General features: G+C 37.4%; 1 protein-coding gene across 7 annotated transcripts in view; it reads left to right on the forward strand.

Annotated features, from left to right (window-relative positions):
* DCAF6 (DDB1 and CUL4 associated factor 6) overlaps window positions 1-21697 on the forward strand; it is an 81666-nt gene that overhangs the window by 46998 nt on the left and 12971 nt on the right. For 2 of the 7 annotated variants that reach the window (XM_017830727.1, XM_017830730.1), the window contains 6 exons: window positions 3160-3219; window positions 9052-9157; window positions 11682-11797; window positions 12602-12685; window positions 12858-13179; window positions 18020-18061. In XM_017830727.1, coding sequence (XP_017686216.1) covers window positions 3160-3219; window positions 9052-9157; window positions 11682-11797; window positions 12602-12685; window positions 12858-13179; window positions 18020-18061 — 730 coding nt within the window. The remainder of the gene's footprint in view (window positions 1-3159; window positions 3220-9051; window positions 9158-11681; window positions 11798-12601; window positions 12686-12857; window positions 13180-18019; window positions 18062-21697) is intronic. The other 5 variants (XM_017830728.1, XM_017830733.1, XM_017830729.1 and 2 more) reach the window with 3 other exon arrangements.

The raw sequence follows: 21697 nt of genomic DNA on the forward strand, positions 1-21697 counted from the left end.
TCATTTCTGTGTTAAAGCTTTTGGAGAAGAACAAGGGAAGGACTGTAGCTTTTCTTACTAGATCCTTTGCATTCTTTGTAAACACCCAGGTGTAAAAACGTGTCCATTTGAAGTCCAAAATATGTAACTGAGAGCTTATTCACTGTGCAAAGCAGTTAGTCATAATTACTAAAACAAGTATTTAATTTTTTAGATTAAAGTCCACTGTATATACCGTGTCTGGGACTTTTAGAACAGGTCCCACTGCTTTAGGCCTGGCTCTGACCCTGGAGCTGGTGTTACAGTGGTATAAGGAGGAAATTTTTTTAGCCAAAACAACAGAGGTGGCATGCTAATATTTTGATGAAGTCAGCTGCTGATTGCCCAAACTACAGGAAGATCCTTCAGCATATAACTGACCTTAAAATTATCTTCTATTTTCTGTTTGAGGTTCCCCAAATTTATGAATCTCCAGTTCCCTCTTTAAGTGGTGCTCCAGTTTAGAATGTACTGGTGACATTACAACCAGTGGTGAACTGCATTGGGATGTAGACCCAGCCTGTGAAGGCTCAGGTAAGAGTTTGGATTTTTGTTTGTTTTTTTAACTATATGGCACAGTTTTGGTAATACTTTTTTTTTTTTCCCAAAAGCTTTATAAGAAATTACGAAAGTATTTTTTCAGATTTTTTTTTTTTTTTTTTTACAAAACAAAGCCATATATTAAAAAAAGAGGCATTTACCTGAACTTCCCTAGGCTGGTTTCATAGTCATGGTTGTTTCCCAGACTGCAGTGCCACTTCAAGAGGTGCTGGTGATCTGTGGCTTCAGGGAACTTGGAAAGGACACAAGTGAGTTTAAAATTGCTACAAACTGAGCTCTTAACCATGTCAATTTGAATATTTAGGATGCTTCCTCTGTGTTGATTAAATATTCTCTTATTACAAGTAAAATGCATTCACAAAGTTGTATGAAGACATCAAAGTCATAGTGAGATGCAGGAGGTTTAAGCCTGCACTGGCATGGACTACTACCTAGAAAAATCTTCATTTTCACTTGCTGTGATTCAATGATGCACATGGTAAAACACACCTACTTTGTTACTGTTGCATAGCATGAGGTCTTAATAAAATCAGAAGTGCTGATAATAGGGTTAGCAAATGTAATTTCTTATGCTTCTAATAAAAATATGTTAGTTCAGTCATGTTTCTTCTGTTCATCGGGGTCAGGATGAAAGAGCTGACGATATTGGCTTTTCCAGCCAAGTGGAATGTTTGGCAGCATGATAAGCATTTTAAACAAGGGCATAAAACCTACGGAAAGAATTGGAGTGCAGGAGCAGAGCACGACTGGGAATCGCTGTGCTGCCTTTTGGGCTTCTCAGCTTTCAGTCCAGCACCTCCCCTCCTTTGCCGCTTTTGATACAAGTTAATCCCAAGCATGGACTTTGTAACTGTGAGTCAGAAATCAAAGCCAGCCTTGGAAACGAGGCAGCAGATTGATTCCTGTGCTGAGTCAGCTGGAATACAAGTAGATCATCTTACTACATGAAGCATCTACACATCAGCTTTTTGCTCTGATTTATGGTCCAAAAAGTGGCTTACTACTGCACTGGAAAAACTACACTGTAAAGACTTCTGTTCTAATTTAGAAATCTTATGTAAAGCACGCTTTGCTTTTGCAGAGTGAAACGTGTTAACAAGTCTGCTACTTAAGAGCTGCATCCCACCTGAATCTAGGGGGTAAATTCTGTGGTCAGGCTTGGGTGTGTTTGGTGCAAGGCAGAGGCATGGCTGAACAAAGAAGACCAAACAGAAGCAATTTTATGTTCCTCAGTTACGCAAATAAAATCTATAAGCCCAGTTACCAAAACAAGCCAAAACACAGTGCCCCAGACTGTCCTGGTCTCTGTTCTTTGCTCCTTCTCCCCTTCCCTATCCCTGGTATCAGTGTAAGCAAGGAACAGACTGTGATTCTTGCACCAGTGGCTGGGAGTGACGTAGTGCTTGAGGATATATATATATATTTATTCAAATCAGCTTGACAATTTAGCAGGTTTTATGGCTGTACTACAAAATAGGTCATGCTGGTGATTCTGGCCCAAACCTGGAAGGGAGCTTTGTGTAGGAGAGAGCGTATTATTTCATTGCTTTCCTTGTGTAGGATTTAAATTTATGTTAAAATTCCTTTAGCATGCTGTGATGCTGATGAACTGTGACTCAGTTTGTAATACAGGGTATTAAATCCTTTTAGCTTAGGATGAATTTGTTTATAACAGAAGATTAACAAGTGGAACCAAAATATGATAGTCTAGCCAGTATCTCTGGAATACTGTGTTCATTTGTGTACATCAGCTCATCTTAAGATAATACAGAAATATGATCTGCTCTTCAGGGGTGACAAGGAAAAGAGACTCCCAGGAGATACCAAATGTTGCATCTGTCATGTGTCTGCACAATGAATGTAGTGCTGGTGATAGTCATTAACTGGTAGTGTCTAGGGGGAAAAAAAGTGCATTTAACTGCTGGGGAGGTTGATTACTTTATTTATTTATTCATTTATTTCAATTGGTATTTTTATGAGACAGAGTGGAGGGGTGCTGTGATAAACTCATAGACTTGTTCTCAGTTATGAGGTGCCTCAGAGGTGCAGCATCTAGGAATGCAGAACTACCAAACTCACACAAGTGGGAGGTATTTTGGTGCTTTGATGCTTTAAAACATTATTATTAAAACAGTATTTAAATACTGAGGGTGCTGGTATGCCATTGAATATTCCATGTTGAAGGATAAGTATTCTGAAACTTACATTTATCACATGGTTTGAAATAACTGTGTCATTTGGTAGCCGGAGCAAAGGCTTTACAAGCCATGACTTTCCAGTGTTTTTCCTGAGGTGTTAAAAATTTGAAGAACGCAGTAAAATCTTTGGTAATGGACAGGAACTTTCAGTATCAAGATGTCAGCAAGCTTCAGGCTGTTCAGTGAATAAATAATGACTTGAAACAAATGGCTTTGCTTCTGTCATGCCTAGAAAATGCAATGTGGCTGGCTGCTCATAAAACAAACCCAAAGCTTCCTTATGTTGCTGCTTTTTTTTATTTTAAACTAACCTATGATCGTGACATTGCTGTGCAGTTCTCTGCTGCTTATGTTTTAAGTTGAAATCTCGTTTTTGTTTCAGATTCTCCTTCTTCAGTGGTTAACAAACAGCTTGGATCCATGTCACTTGATGAGCAACAGGGTGCGTGTGACAGGAAATGCGCTCTCCCCAGCCATAGCTGATTGCAATGCTTCCTTTTCAGATTGCCTTTCATGATGATAAACAGTCTAAAAATGCTGTTCATCTGCATAAAGTAGAGTTCTGTAAGCAGATCTGCTGGAAACTCATTAATTATTTAATTCTCAGTATGAGTAACAGAGTAAGGTTTTCAAAAGCCATCCTATGCTCAATGCTTAATGCAATTACTAAAGTTCAATGTAGGTGCAGTAAATGTCTTATGTACTCTACACACATTTAGAATAATTTTCTAAAATGAGAATCAAAATTACTTCTTTAAACAGGTTTGGTTTTGGTTTGTTTTTCTGCATGGTTCTTGGATCAGAATGCAAATACCAAGATTGAAGTAATGTATAATCACATGATGCCAAATTAGTTTATCTTACAATCTCAAGAGAGATGTGCAGCTTTGTTATTCTTGCAGTTTGAGTAACTGAGGAGCAGCTGTGGCACTCGGGTGCATCTTTACCCCTGTAACCCCTTGTCCTGCCCCCCTCCTGCTAAACAAGGACTGGTGTTGCCCTGTAGGATCCCTGTGGGCTGGGGGTAGAAAGGACATTTGTGAGCTTTCCCTATGCCCAGTCTTCAAATTGTGAGCAGTGAACTGGGTCATAGGTGACCCCAGTCCAGCTGAACCAGTGCCACCTGTGGGGAGTATTTACGCCTGAATAATTAATGAGTGATAGATGCTAATTTAAAAATAGATTTCCATACACTCTGCATCATGCTTACTTCCATAGCAAAGCCTCTGTAGAGATTTAATAGCTCAAATCCCACAAAAGAGCTTTCTGTTGTCTTGTTGCACATTCTAAACTAGAAAGCCGTTTTGAAATCCCACTTCTGAAAAATAGCCCGTTTGGCAACTGTTGAAAGTGTGGTTTATTTTAGGGTGCCAGAACAGAGGAGGAAAAAAAATAATCAAGCTGTGTTTCATATTGACAAAATAAACTCAATTTGTGGAATTCTATTTTGTGATGAAATAGCCTTAAACCTCAGTGTATAAATTTGCTAATTCTCCATGGTTCAGTAGCCAACATCAACCCAATAGTCAGGTTTAGCTGGAAAACTTGCTTATAATTAGTGGCCAAGTTATGCTTTTCTGTTAGGAACACAGGATAACACATTATTTGATCAGAGTAGAATAACGTAGAATTAACGTTAAAAGTCTGTGTGTTTACTGAGGTTCTTAAAATTGTAAAAGTTTTGGGAAGCTGTTAAATTGTTCTGTGAAGTTATGAAATCAGCCCAACTGACAACAAAGATAAAACCAGAAGTTTTGGTCCCAGGAATCAGTTGCTAAGTTTGTATCATATTCTTCCTCAAGCAGGATTAGTTGTCTTAACAGCTAGTTTGTATTTTTAATTGCATAATTGTAATAAACTCATAGTTTTAATAGACTCTTAGGGCTTTTTTTCTAGTAGTTTTTTTTCTGCATATAAGAAATGACTTGAACTAATGTGAAGAGCTTTCCTTTTGTAGAAGCATTCCAGGTTTTTTAATATGCAAAAACACCTCCCCAAAACACATTTGTTTATCAGTACACCAGTTTTTCTGTTTCATTGGTAGACAAAGTTACTTCTAATTTTGAAAACCAGGAATTTGAAAAGGGAGCAAATTTATTAGGAAATCCATTGTTCAAATGATAACCAGAAAGAATAATTTGCTGATGTCCAGTTGGATTTTTGAAGTTAAACTGCTTTAGTTTCACTTAGTATTTGAACAGAAATCTCAAAATACTGTAAGTAGCTAATGAAGGAATTTATAATAGTTCTTTTCATATAGATATATAAATATTTCCTTCTTATTCCTGTCTTTTCTTAATTTAGTACTGAATCAGCTGCTGTGTTCTGTTGAACCAGTCTCTCCTGTTGGCATTTATGTTTTAAGACTGGTTTTGGGTTTAAAGATCTCATATTGGAAGCACATACATTTATAAAGCCATAATTCTGGCAGTCCAGCAGAAGCTCTAAGTCATTCCTGTCTGTACAAAATGGTTTCAAATGCATTACAGTGACCTACCCTGGATTTTTTTTTTAAATTTTGGGGATTTTTGGACTGTGATTGTAACAATGGAGGGTTGGCTGTTGGATCTCTTGCAGTGTTAGGACTTTAAGGTACTGCCTGAATTGGAATGAGTGAAGAGGGAACTTGAGGCTCACACTGTAAATGTGTCCATGTATCCCAAAGCATCACAGTGCTGCTTCCTACAGACACAGAAGCCATGCTGTTTACTGATATTTCTAGATATTACTGTGAGGGTTTAGTAATCTGTTATGGTGATGGGGTCATCTAGACAAAGAATTTATATTTTATTTTTATTATTTGATTATTTGATTTTTCAGTCTTCCCTTATACTGACTGGTATCAGTGTAACAGTGTTTAGTCAGAATTCCTCACTGGATAAAGGAATCTCCACACTTCCCTCCAAGTTCAGCTGCCTCTGATGAATTTTCATGTGCTAAGCATTCCTAGTGAATTCCTATTTTCTGAAACACACCACCTATTTTTTTCCTCTTTGGATCAATTTTTCTGCCTTCGGAAGAATCTTTCTTTGGTCTTCACACAGAATATAATGCTGTATAGGAATTATTTTGGGGTTTTTTTTCCCATGAGAAATCATCTATCCTCTTCTCATGGGGTTGCCAATAGACTAATGACTAGGACAGCATTTGAGATGTGGGAAACCAGCTCTAAGTTCCTTAGGGTGTTAGTTTAGCTAGGAAATGCACTCTGTAAGCTTGTCTTCATGCATTTCCACTTCAGAGCTGGGAGCCCCAGTCTTTGTGAAGTTACACTTGCACAGGTTTCTTTTCTAAGGGAAAAAGTGTCTCTGAGGGGTATTGTTGTCAATTGTGCAGTTTGGGTTTGTGGGTTTTTTTTTAATCTAGGGTTATGAATGAAATTCTGTCTTCAGTTTTAAGGGTGGTAGTTTAAAAGTGCTTTCTTCCTGTAGGCACCTGGAGAACGGACAATTTAATGGGGAGTGTGCTTTAGGACAGGGCTGTTTATGAAATAAGACTGTAAGTTGTTGGTAGTATCTTTAAAGTATAATGTGTTTGGCTGTGAAACTAAATAAAGTTTCAAGGCATTTTTGAGGAATTTGGAATAGTTGAGTAAGGTGTTGACAAGCTACAACTTCTGCTTGAAGCAGTTTATTACCCTACTAGAGCTTGCATTCAGAAATGGTTTTGGCAATAGCTGTCCCCTAAAAAAATGGCAGAAGCTTTTGCTCTTCTTCCCTTCATTATCAGTGTGAAGTAGATCTGTCCTGATGGGATGAACAGAGTAGAGAAAGAGAACAGTTCTTCATTCAGCTCTAGGCTGTCTTTGGCAATCATATTGTCCTTTCCTGAAAACAAAGAGTTCATGACTTCTGGGTTTTATGTGCCTTCTCTGAAAGAATGTTCAGTTGTGTATTAGGCAAAATTTATTTGTTTTCTTCACAGAGGCTCCCATTCAGCTTTCATAAGCAGTGTAAGTTTTATACAAAATATTGAACAGCACAACTAATTCTGTGCAGTTTATTGCCAGGTTGTTGTCTCATCTGCCTTTTAAAATGTTTCTTGTCCTTATTAGTGTCTGTGCTATGCCCTAAAGCTACCTTAAAGAAAAAACTGACCCAGTCCCAATTGTAGCTCATGTTGTTGTAGGTTTAAGAAAACTCTATTACCCGATATATTTTAACAGCTCTCTGTTTCCGGACATTTGTAGAAGTAATTTCTCAGTCAGTGCCCCCTTTGGATAAGTCTACAGCAAATCTTCCACCTGTTTGGGTGTGAACAAATATCAACATTGCTTCCAGGGTAAGTGTAGGCACAGGACAGTCTTTATGCATCTTGGTTAAATTTTCAGGTGTTGAGATTTTTGAGAGAGGAAAGCACTGTAATGATAATGTGATCTGAGCTTTATAACACAGGCCTAATATTGAATTAAATTCATTATAGGGTAGCAATGTTTGGTTACTGTGGTTGGTAACATTAGCTGGGTTTGTGCTGAAGCAAACATTGCACAGCAATGTTGAAGTCACAGCACAGACATTGTTTGGTGCTTGTCTTGGACTGTTCACAGCACTGAGTGGTCTTTCTTCATCTGGGTTCCCAATTCCAAGGCAGGTCTTGTCTGTACCTATTAAAAGGGAGCTAAAGAATTCCCCAGCTCTGTCTCTTTTGACTCTTTCAGTGTCAGCTCCTGATGACTTGTGCAGTGATTGGAAGGATCAGTATTTGTATTTGTTTAGGGGTGCTTACAGTTTGACCAGACTTTTATACAAGGAGATATTTGCTCATAGGTTGTCAAAAAATAGAGAAAACACCTGTTTAGTTAAGAAAGAACATGTCATTTTTGTTCAAACTATCTGTATAGAACTATAAAATATTTTCTTAGTTTTTTTCTTAGTTTATTTCAGGAATTGGAGACACTGCTTTTGATCAGTTTTATCCACTCTGACAAGAGTGTAACAGGAATCTTTATTTTAGAAGGACTATGAACTTTTCTTTGCACAGAATGAGGCCCAAACCATGTGCATAATTAGGATCATGGTAATTGGTATTAGGATCATTGTAATTGGTTAATTCCCTTTCACATAAAAATATTTTATTTTTTCTTTCAGGGTTTTTGTGGTATGGTTTGGGTTTTTTTAATTTCTCTTCAGAACGTAGACATAAGTATTTAAAGTTCTTTGGCACAGTCGATCACAGCTCTGATCCTGTGAGTGGGCTTCTGCTTGTCAGCAGTTTAAAAATATGAGCACTGATTGTTAGGTTAAATTCTTATTTGCTATTTCACAGTTACTATAATTTAATTACATCTTCTAAAATAAATATCCCGTGGCAGTATTGTAGCCATTACTGGTATGATAATGGCCTTTTTAGTGGGGAAATTTGTAGGTTTGTGTTTAAATCAAATGTTAAGTTTTAATGGATTTACACAAAGATGATCTGAAGCTGTTACTTTATTATACTTGTCAGAGTGCTGCCAATACTGCATGTATATTTATAGTCAAATTTCTATATTCTATAGGAAAATATGGGATGGTTTTGTCCAAATAAAAAGCTCAATATTCATGAAAAGCAAATCTTACATGCTCACATGCAGCAGAGGACTCATGGACTTGCTGTCGTTTCAATGTGATTTACTTCTGTTGCTTTTGGACATCGTGCACAGTTTGTTTTGCCAGTGCTCCCCTTCTGCTTGCAGTTCTTATAATATGAAAGGGTTTTTTTTTAAACATGAAGCTCTTGGAACACGAACTTACAGTGTTTTATGACAACTGGCTGACAATTTACAGCAGATCTAAGGGTATTGGTAGTTGTCTGGTTTCTAAGTAGGCAGCAAAGTAAAGGGGATGGTGATTTTTCTAGACTGCTGGTTGTGTCTAGATCTCATCATCTTTTTTTCCTGTGTATTTACTGAGGCAAAAGGACTGAACACCACGTAATTTATAGTCTTCTTATTAATATATTTATTAGAAAAGGGATCTGCTTATTAATGATTAGATTGTGTGTACACACACCTATCTGCAATTTTATTTACTTGCATGTTGAAGGACAGCATCTCCTTTGTTTGCTCTTATAATTAGAAATAATTTTAGATGGTTTCTCAAGCATTGCAAATTCGGTGTGTTCACTCTGAAACTTTTTAACTTTTTGCTTGGCCTGTAAGAGACCTTAAGCTGATATTATACATGTTACTGCTACATTTGGCTTTGCTAGGATAACTAAATGAACCTTCAGAATTAGAACAACTTTGTGTGTGTCACTAATTCCCATTCAAATTTTATCAACCCCATATTTACAGAGAGTGATAAGCCACGAGCAGGAACAGGTGAACCAGTGCTAAGTTTGCACTACAGCACAGAAGGAACGACGACAAGCACAATAAAACTGGACTTCACTGACGAGTGGTAAGAAGTTAATTTTGGTTTTGAGTGGTTCATGATCAGCCCATCAATAATACTTGTCAGGCACAGCTGTAGGTAAATCATTTTCCATATGATTTATGTCTGGTTTTAGGTGTGTATAGGCAAATGAAATGGCTGTAGTCCATAATGCATTCAGAACATGAGACAGCCATACTTTAACATCACATTTATGCAAGAGGGTTTTTTTTGTGTGTATATTTACTGTGAATCTCTTTAATGCAAACATGATTTGAAATGTGCTATTTTCATCAAACCTGGCATAATATCAGTGGCTTATAAAGCAGGGTAGTACAGGGATGGAAAGGTGGTCCAGGGGCTGGTGCTTATGTTTTAATTCTCTGCTCTACTGGACTTCTCATATGGTATTCTGCAAATTAGTCTTTCTGTGGCCCAATTCCTGAGTTATAAAATACTGAAATTAGTATTTCTGTGTCCTAGGAGTGTTGATGAATGCATAAGGTTTAAATATCAACTTTGTGGACTGCTTAGATGTTACACAAAAGTGATTACATCCTTTTTAGATAATAAATGCACTGTCTAATGGCCTGACTTACTTGGTTTTGTATCAGTCTATCAGCAGAGCATCTCAGGATCTCCCATAATAACCACAATCCTTACTTCATTTCATCTTACTTCTATTCCTCTGCTTATGTTTTCAAAATTATTGTAGAAGACAGTAAATAGAAAAGCTTGCTGGCATTTGTTATTGAAAGGGGAAAAAAACCAACAAATCCAAGCATATTTAGCTACTCTTAAGTGCTGTGGCTTTAGACATAAAATATACACTTTGACCACAGCAGTTTGGAAACTTCAGACAGTGATTCATAAGAATGAAGATTTTGCCTGTGTGAATCTGAAACGCTCTATTTAGAGTCCAAATCCAGCAAGCTTTGAAAAAACCAGTTCTGCTGTAATGCTTTTAAGTAATTCTGCATTTAGTTTTGTAGTCATGTTTGTGTAATGCTTTAGGATAGACGGATTTCACAAGAGAAATCAATAAAGAAAGTGAACATGATGGTCAGAGAACTGAACGCAGCTTTGGTGGTGGGTGGTGTTGGCAGAGGTTCAGAGAAGGGTTGTGTGGAGAACTGGGGAAAGGGAAAACCTGCTATGGAAGCAGACAGCAGGGCTTAATGTAATGAAAGCATAGGGGGTTATTTTGCTCTCTCAAAAACATCCTCTTTGTGTAACTGGTGGGGTGAAAAATAACATTGAAGTCAAAATTAAAGCAGGGTAATAAGTGAATGTAAATTGAGCATTGGGCTAGAAAGTAGATTACTAAGAGTTAAAAAAAATCTTAGTGTTTAGACCATGATTAAGTTTATAAATGAGGCATGAAATAGTAAAAATGCTCAATTTGGTGTCTAGCAGTACCCTTCTTTTCTGGCCATTCAGAAACAATGCTGAAAATCCTTGATTTAGAAGAAATACTAAAAGGACTACCAAAAACTTCCCTATGTTCTGCAAATTCAGTACAGCAATGACATGAATGAGCAAAGAATATTGCTCATCAAGATGAGTCAAAGCTCTCATTTAATTTAAAAAATAAAAGTACTGATTCTCAAGTCCTAGATTCTCAAGAATTTAGACTAAGCATGGTCTGTGCTGCTTCTAGCAATGTAGCATATGAAATATTTAATAATAACCTACAGAGGTAAGAAGATATTTGTAAAGAGTCAGTCTAAATTCTTGAGAATCATGCTTACAATTGTCATAACTCATCTTTGTTTTGTGCTTTTGTCCAGTGATTTGCATGAGTTTGAGGCCACATCGCAGAAGTGGGACAGGAGAGACTGAGAGAGCTCAGCAATAAGACTTTGCATTTCCTAAAAGAAGATCTTTGCTAGAAAGTCTAAAAACATTAGTTTTGATGACATTCAGGACAGCATTTCACATATTTCCAGAGGAATCATTTTCCTTATTGTAAACAGAAATTACTGTTCCACAGTAGTTATCTAAATATGAATGGGGAGTAAATGTCAAATACCAGCTTATAATAAATCCTGAGAAATAACAAAACTTTGAGAACTGAAAGTCCATACCTCAAAAGGTACAGGAATTATAACTAAGGGTGAAGGGCCTGGGGAATTTTATCTGAATCAAATTTTTTAATTGAATGGGATAAGGTTATTTATTAGTGCTCAGCTGATAGCTTGTCATACCTCTAATAAGACCTCTGAATATTTATACGTGTAAAAAATGTGCAAATAGTGAAAAAGACTGAATCCTTTTGAGTTCCCACAATAGTTGGAAAAGCAATGAATAAATTCTTTGAAGGTTAAAAAAAAGGTAAGAAGGAGAGAACAGGGTTCTGTGATGCAGAGGAATAGTGTGGGATGAGTGGCAATGGACATAATAAAAGAGAATTTTGAAATTGCTGTGGAGGTTGTTGGTTGTAGCTGCTGCCAGGAGTTATAGAACAGTGGGACTGCATGAGAAGGACAATGGTGTCAGGCTGTGCTTTGCATGATTGTAAATCATTTTCCTTTCATGTGTACGTTGACAGGAGCAGCACAAATTCAAGCTCTAGAGGGAGTGGAACTCACTGCAAAACCGAAGGCCAAGAAGACTCTGTAAAAACAAAAGCTCTGGACGAGTCGGGGCCTGAAGGTGAAGAAGCAGGTAAGATCCAGCATTATTTCTGTATTGCCAAGGCAAAAATGCTGCTCTTGTGTGTTCATGACTATCAGTGGACACAATGGGAGCCTCACAGCCGTGCATGTGAAGGCAGAATGCAGCCATCACAGAGCATGAGTTTTTTTAGGAAAGGAAAAGACACCAACCTGAGATGGTTGCAAGTAAATAGAAACAAAATTAACTTATCCTGTCTTGAGTTCTAAAACCATTGTTCTTTATTCTTAAGGGCATACTGTGCCACAACTTGTATCAAAAGATAGGACAACTGCACTTTGCAATCATAAATGAGTGCTCAGTGTTTTGTTACATTTCTTCCAAGCTCTCGCTGGATTTTGTTACATGGGGCTGTCTTGGTCAATTCATTGCCAAAAGGGCAGTCAAGTCAAATGACTGGTTCCAGAGAAATGTTTAAAAAAAATAATTCCTTTTAAGAGAGGGATAACTTAATTTGTCTTCAGAAATAATAGCTTTCAGTAAGTGATCATCTGTATCAAGAGTATTAATGCTATTTTTACAGCTAAAGTTCTCATAGGATGTCAAGTAGATTAAGGAACATAAAAGAAATAGTTTTTTCTTTGTTAGTGTATTGACCTGGTCAACTGGATAAGTTTATATATATTGACTTTTATGTGACTGATATCTGAGACTTCAGTAAAATGACACATGGACTTTGAGGGCATTGCTTTGGTTGGTTTGACCTGGGAGCGCTGGTATCATTCAGACTTGCTTGCATTATAGATGTGCATCCAAATAAAATCATGTGATTGACTATTAAATTGTTTAATTCAGGAGTTCCTGATGAATCCAACAAGGAAGATGTGAGTGCTGAAGACCTGAAAACTACAGATGAAGCTGTAGAGACAACAGAAGCAAGTATGTATCTATACTCTTTCAAATAGTTATAGGAAGAAGTAGAGAATGAAAATCTAAATTTTTGATAAGATTTCAGTATGCATAATTTAACTTCTGTGACTGTTTCTGGTGTCTTCTAAAATAGACTATAGTCATTAATGGTGGATTTATTTTCCCCAATATTTTCTGTTAGCTGTATCAGATAAACCTGGTCCTGAGCATTCTGGAACTCAACCAGAAAAAAATGGTCCCGACGCTGACGCTGCCTCTGGGAACGTAGAGGAAGAAGCCTCCTGTGAAAGGAGTGTGAACCAAGACACTTCAAATCAAAGTACTGAATCCACTGCCAACTTGCTTGCTGCAAGTGATGAACCTCAGTCACACCCAGAACCCTCAGGGCTTGCAACTCCAGATGAGTCCTCCACCAGGACCTCAGCTCTCCAAGAAACCGATGACAGCGACGATGATCCTGTTCTGATCCCAGGGGCGAGGTATCGAGGAGGACCAGGACACAGGTGAGGGGAACACTGAGCTCTGCTGGTGCTTGGCAAAAGGCTTTTTTTATAATTTTTTTTAATTGTTTTGTTTGTTTGTTTGAATGAAAGATCTAGAAGCTCATGCCTCATATCATTAATTAAAATAGCCAAGAGCTTGATGGCTGAGTCTAATTTGCCTGTATATAAGACATGTATAGCTATAATTTCCCTCCTACCCCAACAGGCCCTTACAGATCTAATACTCTTTGTGGTTATTTCTTGACTGCTGAATACCTCAGTGCCAAATATTTGCAGTTAATTTTTTATTATTCTCCCTGTAGTCATAAGTATAGAAAGTTCATAAATTTGTATGCAGGGTACAGGGACTTATATTTTCTTTCAACCAAAACTTTAGATGTTCTTACTTTGACAAAGCAAGAGCTTTTAACTGCTGTTGTTCAGCAATGCTGTGTTTGTAGTACATAAATTAAGACTGGTGTGTTCAATTTTGCACTCTACTTTTTCTCTGAAAGAGAAACTGTAATCCTTTTACTTTTGTTGGTCATTGAATATTAGTGTGTATGCCAGTAAAAAAAAAAAAGTAGACTACTAGTTATTATTAATAAAAGGCATTTAGTAAGCTTTGTGCTTTTTTAAAAGATGTATTTAGTAAGCTTTGTGGTTTTTAAAAAATATAAACAGCTGTACGTACTTGTTTAATCATTCAGTAAACTCAGCCCCCCATTTGGTATTGTTGGTTTAACACCTCTGTTCACTAATTTCAATTCTTGGACTTTTAAAAAGCTGTAATAATTATTTAAGCAACATCTTTATTGTGTGACATAAGACAATAACTTTTTTACTAGTTTCAGATGTAACCTGGTGTCAGGTTCCTTAGCTTTACTCCTATCCTGTTCAAAGGCAGCATCATCTTGCTACTAATTCCTTCTGCTGGCAAAGCAAATTCTTTCCAGAAATTTACAACATGTATTCATTAGGAAATCAGTAAGAATTTAATAGTTGTGTACAGAAAAGGTTTTGAGTAATTTGCAGTTCAAAGTTGTAAGCCACCACACTGTCAGCAGTGACAAAAAGAACAGTCAGTGGTTGTTTATTACAAAGCACGAGCAACTCTGCTCACCAAAGGACAGTTTTTATGAAGAAGCCAATATATACAGATCCTGTCTTAATCCATTGGCTTCCCATGCAATACCAAGTAACTGGAGATAAATATCAAATGGCAGAAATATTTTCCACTGCAGAGCCAACGTTCATTATGATCCAGTGATTGAAGAGCAAGCTGTGAAAAGCCCTGCAATTTAAATCCCATTTCCATTTCCGAGCAGGAGTTAGAGCTCCTCTCCATGTACCACGTTGCCTCTACAATGTAATAGTTTTTGTAGTAATGTGATAAGAATGACACTTCCAGGTATCATAGAGCAGTTACAATTTCCCACTAGTGGGGACATCTTAAATGAAGTTGCAATTCATCTGACATGCTTCTTTGTGTGCAGGGAGATTTCTTCCTGTAACAGTTTAAATTCATCATAAAGGAAAGAGCATTCAACTAAATGAATGGTATAATTAAAATTCCCTATGCAGCCCTCTGCTCCCTTATTCTTTTCCCAGATAAAATCTGAAAAAAAAAGTAGTTTTTTAATCAGTGTTGGTTTAGGATTGCCTGCAGGTTTCCATCACTCAGGTTTAATGCCTGACCAATTCATATTGTTCTGCTTTTGTGTGTGTGCAAGCAGTGAGGTTTTCTAGTTTAACTTCCGAGCATTACGTTCCCTCCTATGCCCTCTGAGATACTGAGGAAAAGTAAGACATCCTGTGTGTGCTCAAAGGAATTTGGATTTCCACAGAGAAAGCAGGCACTGATGGTCTTAAGGGCTGGCTATAAGCCCTCTGAGTGTTTATATCTCATATGAAACAGAGTGAAAGGAACTGGAAGTCCTCTCTACTACTACGATGTTATAGCCTATAATCCCTTTCACAAACTGATCAGAATTATATAAAACCCCCCTGGCTCCTTAACGAGTAGGAAGCCAACTCAAAACATTGCTGCTGTGATGGGCATAAATTAACTAAAATTAGTCATTTTGTTCTGTGCTAACATACTGTTTGGATTGAAATAATTTTTCACGCCCAGTGCTTATCATTTGAATGATGCTCATCCTGTCCATTTTCAGCTTTTGTCTCATTAGACTTAAGAGTGCCAAGTTTTTCTCACTCTTAGCAGTAAAAATCTGTGGGTTTTCTGCCATCCTGCTGGTTCCTGTCAGTTCTCCTCCATGTTTCACATCATTCCTGAATATGGTAGACCAGCACTGTTTGGATTCTGCTGGGATTAATTCTGTGAGTGTTACCCTTGGCCTAGAGAGGATTCTCTGAGACACAAGTGAGCTGCAGTTACATCCTTCTCCCCTCTTTGATTAGGGCTGTCTCAGTGGTGGCCCGTGGTCAGACACAAGCTCAATTAGTGCACTGCAGTCTTTCCCATTTTGTCATTTCTAATTAATGTGTGTTATCTTTCACCAGCAGGAAGCTCAGAACTGTATAACTCAGTCTTATACTACTGATTTTCCACCCACCTCTTTTTCTCAAGATCCTTCAGTCCCCTCTACATTCATAAAGTTCCCCAGCCTCACATCCTGCATGAATACATTCCTACATCCTGCTCTAAGACTATTAGCAATATATTAAACAAAACTGCCTGCAAGACTGGTGCTTAACTCCACCAGTATGCTTTCTAAAGGCTTATGTTTCCTCTTTTCTCACTTAGTAAATTGTGTTACCTAACAATTCCTTTACTAAATCTCATTTTCTCAAGTTTACCTAATAATTTAGTTTCCAATGTGTCATCCTATAAGATAATTAACGCCGTTAATATATGAGTAATAAAGTAGATTTTTCTCTCTCTAGAATATCGAGGGGGAAGCTGCTTTGGGCTTTTTCCTTTGTGGTTTTGTTTTATTTTCTCTTTCTGTTGAAGGTTATAATACTGGCCTGCAATAATCTACCTTTTGTGAACATATTTTATACAGTGGAGAAAAAAAATGTTTAATTTTTCTATAGGACAAAAAAATAAAAAAGAGGCCACAGCCTTCTGAAACAATTCTAAAAACTGTTTGACTAATAAACCTCTTCCAGTATGTAACATTACTTTCCCTTTACTACAACCAATTTATTTTTCTTTAGGCTATGTTTTCTTATTAACCTGATAGCTCTTGTTTACATTGAGGAGAAACTCCACAGTTGGAGAAATTAAGATAAAGGAAACTCTCAGAGTAACTTCCCCACTGTAAAGTACAACTTTCTCCACTGAGAAAAGAAGGGTAAACTTCTTCTTTTGTACTCTGAAATTATGATCTTTAGCTTCCTCTTAAAGAAAGGAAGTGGCAGAAATATCCTTTTGGTTGCTCTGTTGGCAGTACCTGCAGTTAAATAAATTGACAACTTCCTGCTGCATCAATGCTGCTGGTCTCACTTTATTTTTAGTAAGGTGGATGTAGATTTCAGATTTATAAACAGAATGTTGTCCATTTTGCATATCTAATGTTTACAAGGCTTCCATTATTTGAATTTTATTCGGGTACAAATCCAACTTTTAATGTTCTCAAGCTGAGGATTTGATCTTTTTCTCTATTTAAATAATCTAAAAATAGATACAAGGCACATAATATCTTTTTGGGGATGCTCATAAATCTCAAAACACAGTGAGGATAGATGGTTTCTCACCAACTCACCTGAAACTGAACTATCAGGAAAGATTGTGCAAGGTTTGCAGCTGCTTTAATATTTTGAAAAGGACTTAAATACTATCAACAAAATGTGTGGGAATATCATGATCCTTTGGTTGGTTGGCTAAGTCAGCTGCATGTTGACTAGGAATCAGCTGGGAATAGTTTGGACATCTAAGGACATTTCTTTAAAAGGAATAACTGAGGATGTGACACCTGATTTTTTTTTTCAGTAGCATTTCTAGAGCATCACTATAGGAATGTCCTTCACAGGTGACTAAAATAAGCTAAATAGTTATTTCATTTTTTCACATCACTGGGCTAGTCAGTACATGTTCTTTTTAAGAAATTATGTAAGGAAATGCACAGAATGTTTTGAAATAAATAATAATAATAAAAAGAAACCTGTTTTGTACAGCCAAATAGTTTTGCCAGATACTCATCAGAGAAAATAACCTTCTCTACCTTTTGGGGAACCCAGAGGAAAAGATCCCTTCTCTTACAAATCTGAGGATATGTATAAATTACAAATATGTGCAAGTCTGCACAAAGCATATCTTGTTTAAAACTTACTGAGTCCAGCAAGTTGAGTTGGAACAGAGAGAGGGAGCATGGCTTGCCTTAGCACTGTACATTGTAATCTGTGGGAGGGGGAAGAAATCTAGGCAAAATGTATGTTCTTCTTGTCCAGAGTGCAGTTTTTAATAGATTGATCTTAATTTTCACAGATTACTCAAAAAAGCTCTCTGGGCGCTGCTTTCCTACATAAACAACTGAATTAATTTTGTTTGGACTTTGACAGAAGCTGATCTGTGAGCAGAGGCTAAGCCTGGAAAATGTTACAACTGGCAGGTTCAAATTTAAAGAAATATGAATGTAAAAAGGAAATGATTATGCAGCTGCTTCCATGTCTGCTGTGATCTATGAAGAAGTACTGTATCTTATAAGATCAACTTTGTGTACTGTTATGTCATCTGAATATTTTTGCTGAAATCAAAGTAGTCTTATATACTGACACCCTGAGAAGGAATCTTCTCAGCTGGAATACATAGAGCACATTTTGTAATAGATGTTAACCTTTAAAAACATGATACCCAGCATTTTTGAATGACTTCAGTTGTTATTCCCTTTACTAGATATAATATCAGAGGAACAGCGATAGGTGATAGAATAATGAGGTAATTAATTATTTTATTCCTCCCCTCCTCCTTTTTATTGCCATATATTGGATTTCTCAGGTTCTTGTTTTTCATATCTAACTGGCATTTTAAGAATTGCTATACTTCAATTGCTATGAATTACAGAGCATATTGCTTGAGTTATATTTAGCTGCATGTGTTGCATGGAAATTGAAAAGAAATGGCAGTGTATACATTTAACAACCTATTAACCTGTTTACTGTGTGCCATAGAAATTAATGGAATTTGAAAAGTGTGTAGTTTGTGAAAAGAAATACCTTTTTTTTTTTTTAAATGTAGCTGCTGAGGAACGAGTTATATTTGCATGTGCCACTGCTGAGTTGCTTTGTCTGGTAGTAGAGAACATCCAGTTCTAGACAAAAATATAAAAATACACGTATCAAAGACTATTTATATTTGTCTGAACAAGGTTATGGAACTGAGCATAATTATTAGAGCTGTATTTGGCAATCCATATCGAGCAAGATACACGCTGGATCTTAGATGATACTTCTTTTAATGAAGTTAAATGAAAAAGTCACTCGCTCTCATATTCTTCACTGAAATACTTGAGTGAAGTTGTAAGAACATATAAGGCAATTTGGGTAATTGTGTTTGGCCACATGCCATAAGAGGGAGAAACTCTACTGTGATTGAAGTCAAAGGCCATATAGAGGGGAAATGGCACAGAGTCACTCCACGGATGAGAATTAACATCTTGGCCTTGTGTGGCTGGAAGGGCAAAGACTCAGGATGTGCTTCATAAAGACTTACCCTGAGTCCTATATTTTAAATGCCTACAGGAAAATAGTGCAGATGTGTAATTCTTTGTCTTATATTTTCATCTTAGCTGCAATTGGAATACCTGGATTTAACTCGTCAACTTTCTTAGAGGTTCAGGAATCTGGGTACTTTTTGTACTTTAAATTTCACAATAAGCATTCTTTAAACACGCCTACCATGGAGTTCTTCAGCTCTTCAGCACAGCCCAGGGGGACATTTATTTCATATCGCTATGAATTTAATATAAAGTGAATGACGCATCCAGCATACAATTTTTTTATCAGTGGCTTTTTTTTCTTTCTAATTTTCATTGTCATTTGGCAGCATATCAGGTGAAAACTTAAAAATGTTTTGGAGCTGAGAATAATTGAAACATTGATTGTGTTTGAAGGCTGGGAAATGATCTAGGAGTGAGTGACAGTAAACATTTCTTTTTATAGGATCAGCAGTGAAATAACTTGGGCTTTAGGTTAGTGTCAATGTGCTGTTAACATGATGGGTTTGCCTTTGGTTTTGAATTATCTCAGTGCTTGAAATTTGACAGCAGTAGTAAATCTCTTCCATAGGTTCAGAGGTTTCTAAAAGAAGATGGTTATTTAGTAATTAATATCAGAAATATAATCAAATCTTGGTATTTAGAAGAGGGATCTATTTTAATATGGTAGTTGTGGGTTAACTGCAGCAGGCAGCTCAGCCCCACATGGCTCCAGGATCACTCTCCCCCAAGGAGGGAGAAAAATTGCAAGAGAAGCCATGGGTTGGGGTGCAGACCTGGACAATGATTAATTAGCCAGATTTGACTTTGGTGATGATAACCAGCTTGTTACGACAAGCCTTTGGAAGTCTTGGGCAGGAGCATGGGAGCTGGCAAGTGGATTCCTTTAGAAGATCAACAAAGAAAAGGCAGAGCTTGATCAAGGGTTTGCTGTACTGGTCTAGATACACACACACACTCACAAAATATTATTAGAAACATAGAATATACTGAGTTGGAAGGACCCACAAGGATTATTGAGTCCAACTCCTGCCCCTGCACAGGACAAGCCCAGGTATCACACCCTGTGCCTAAGAGTGTTGTCCAAATGAGCAAAAGGGATTGGAGAAATAGGATCTAAATTAATGGTTATAAGCCTCAGGTTCCCTGCAATTGCTTTGGACAGGGAAAATAGTTCAAACAAGAAGATGGCAACAGCATGGGAAAAAATAATATTTTAAACTTGAAAGAGCACAAGAGAAGGAACCAGGGCTTGTGCTAGGCACTGGTCTGGTGGGAGGTGTCCCTGCCCCTGGCAGGGCATTGGAACCAGGTGATCTTTAAGGTCCCTCCAAGACAAAGCAGCCTGCCAGGAAAAAGACAGTTTGTCTGTGTGAAAGTAAATTTGGAAACTTCAGAAGTGGCAAAAAGCCTTAATACTGGAGGAATCAATACTGAGCTCAGCACTCAATGCAGAGCTGAGACAAGAGGGATGGGAAAAGGAAGCAGGTGGACGTGAGCCTTGCATCCAGCTCTGCAGCCCAGCTCAGGGGATGGTTGGTCTGGGGTAATGGGTTTGGAAGAAGCAGGATTATCAGGGGTACCAGATTAATTTTATGGCAGCCACTGCATTATTGTCCTTTAACAAACTAGTTATTTAACTGTGCAAATTGTACAGATTTTTGTATAAAAAATATCCTCATTACACTTTAGAAGTTCTAAACATACAGAAAATACCCTACGTGACAATTTAGTTATTTTAAGGCTTAACTTCCATGTTTACATCTTTTCCATTTCTCTCCATGTAGGATATATAGCTGTGCATCAGTCTGCATCACAGACTTTGTGGGGTTTTTGTTGCTGTTGTTTGTAAGCTATGCTTAACTGAAAAAAAATAACAGCTTCACTTCTAAATCCCTATTCCCCTCATCTCGGGCTTCATTTAAACGGGCTTTTGATAATTAATATTTGCAATTGACTTTGAAGACTTCAAACCTGACTGATCATAAGGGGAAAAGCAGTGAATACATACTACAGCTGTATCCATTGATGGAGCTGGCTGTGCATAAACCTCCTTGTCTGACATTTTGTGCCTGGAAGAGCACACAGTTTGGAAGGGAAGCAGCAGCTCCCGGTCAGGCTTAGCTTAAGCTGAACTCCAGAACAGAACAAATTGCACAGCATGCTTCTGTATCCATTGATGCTCCAAGTGACTAGGCTGCTATCTAAATTCGTGTTGGCACGGACAGGAATTGCTTACCACAAATACAAATGAAAATTAAAACACCATGAAAACAGATATGCTGGATTTTTAACATTTTTTGTGCGCGCGCGACAAAAAAAATGTATAGAAAATCTGTAGTCATGAAAAAGTAATGCCTCTCAGGGGGAATCCTTTTTCCTGTAATGTTCTTTGTTCTGAAAAGCCATTAGACTGGGCTCATATTTATCTTTTCTGGAGCAGACTTGCCTCTGCCAGGTGTCTGCTTTTTGCAGTATGTTGTTAGAGGGCTCCACACAACAGTCTCGCAGTTAGAGCCGTGTGTGTTTGGCTGCATTCTCCCTGTTGAGGGTAATCATTCCCTTTACAAGACAAATAAATGTAAATCCAGTTATGCATTTTAAAATAAGGCCCAAAATCAGGATTTTAAATTCAGAGCTCAATTTAGTTGGAAGGCAGCTTTTACCAAAAGTTGCTTCTGTGCTTCTGCTTTTATTTAAAAACGCGTGATTCCGACTGCTGAGTAGTATTGAGGGTTTTTTTGAAATGTCTGCATATTCAAGCCTAGGGGAATTTAGAGGAGGAGATTAATTTTTCTAGAGATGTTTAGATGAAAAAATATGCAGGGAACTACCCTGCCTTACCAGTTAGTTACTTT

This window comes from Lepidothrix coronata, unplaced genomic scaffold (assembly GCF_001604755.1).
Source record: "Lepidothrix coronata isolate B3197 unplaced genomic scaffold, Lepidothrix_coronata-1.0 Scaffold183, whole genome shotgun sequence".
NCBI classification, from domain to species: Eukaryota; Metazoa; Chordata; class Aves; order Passeriformes; family Pipridae; genus Lepidothrix; species Lepidothrix coronata.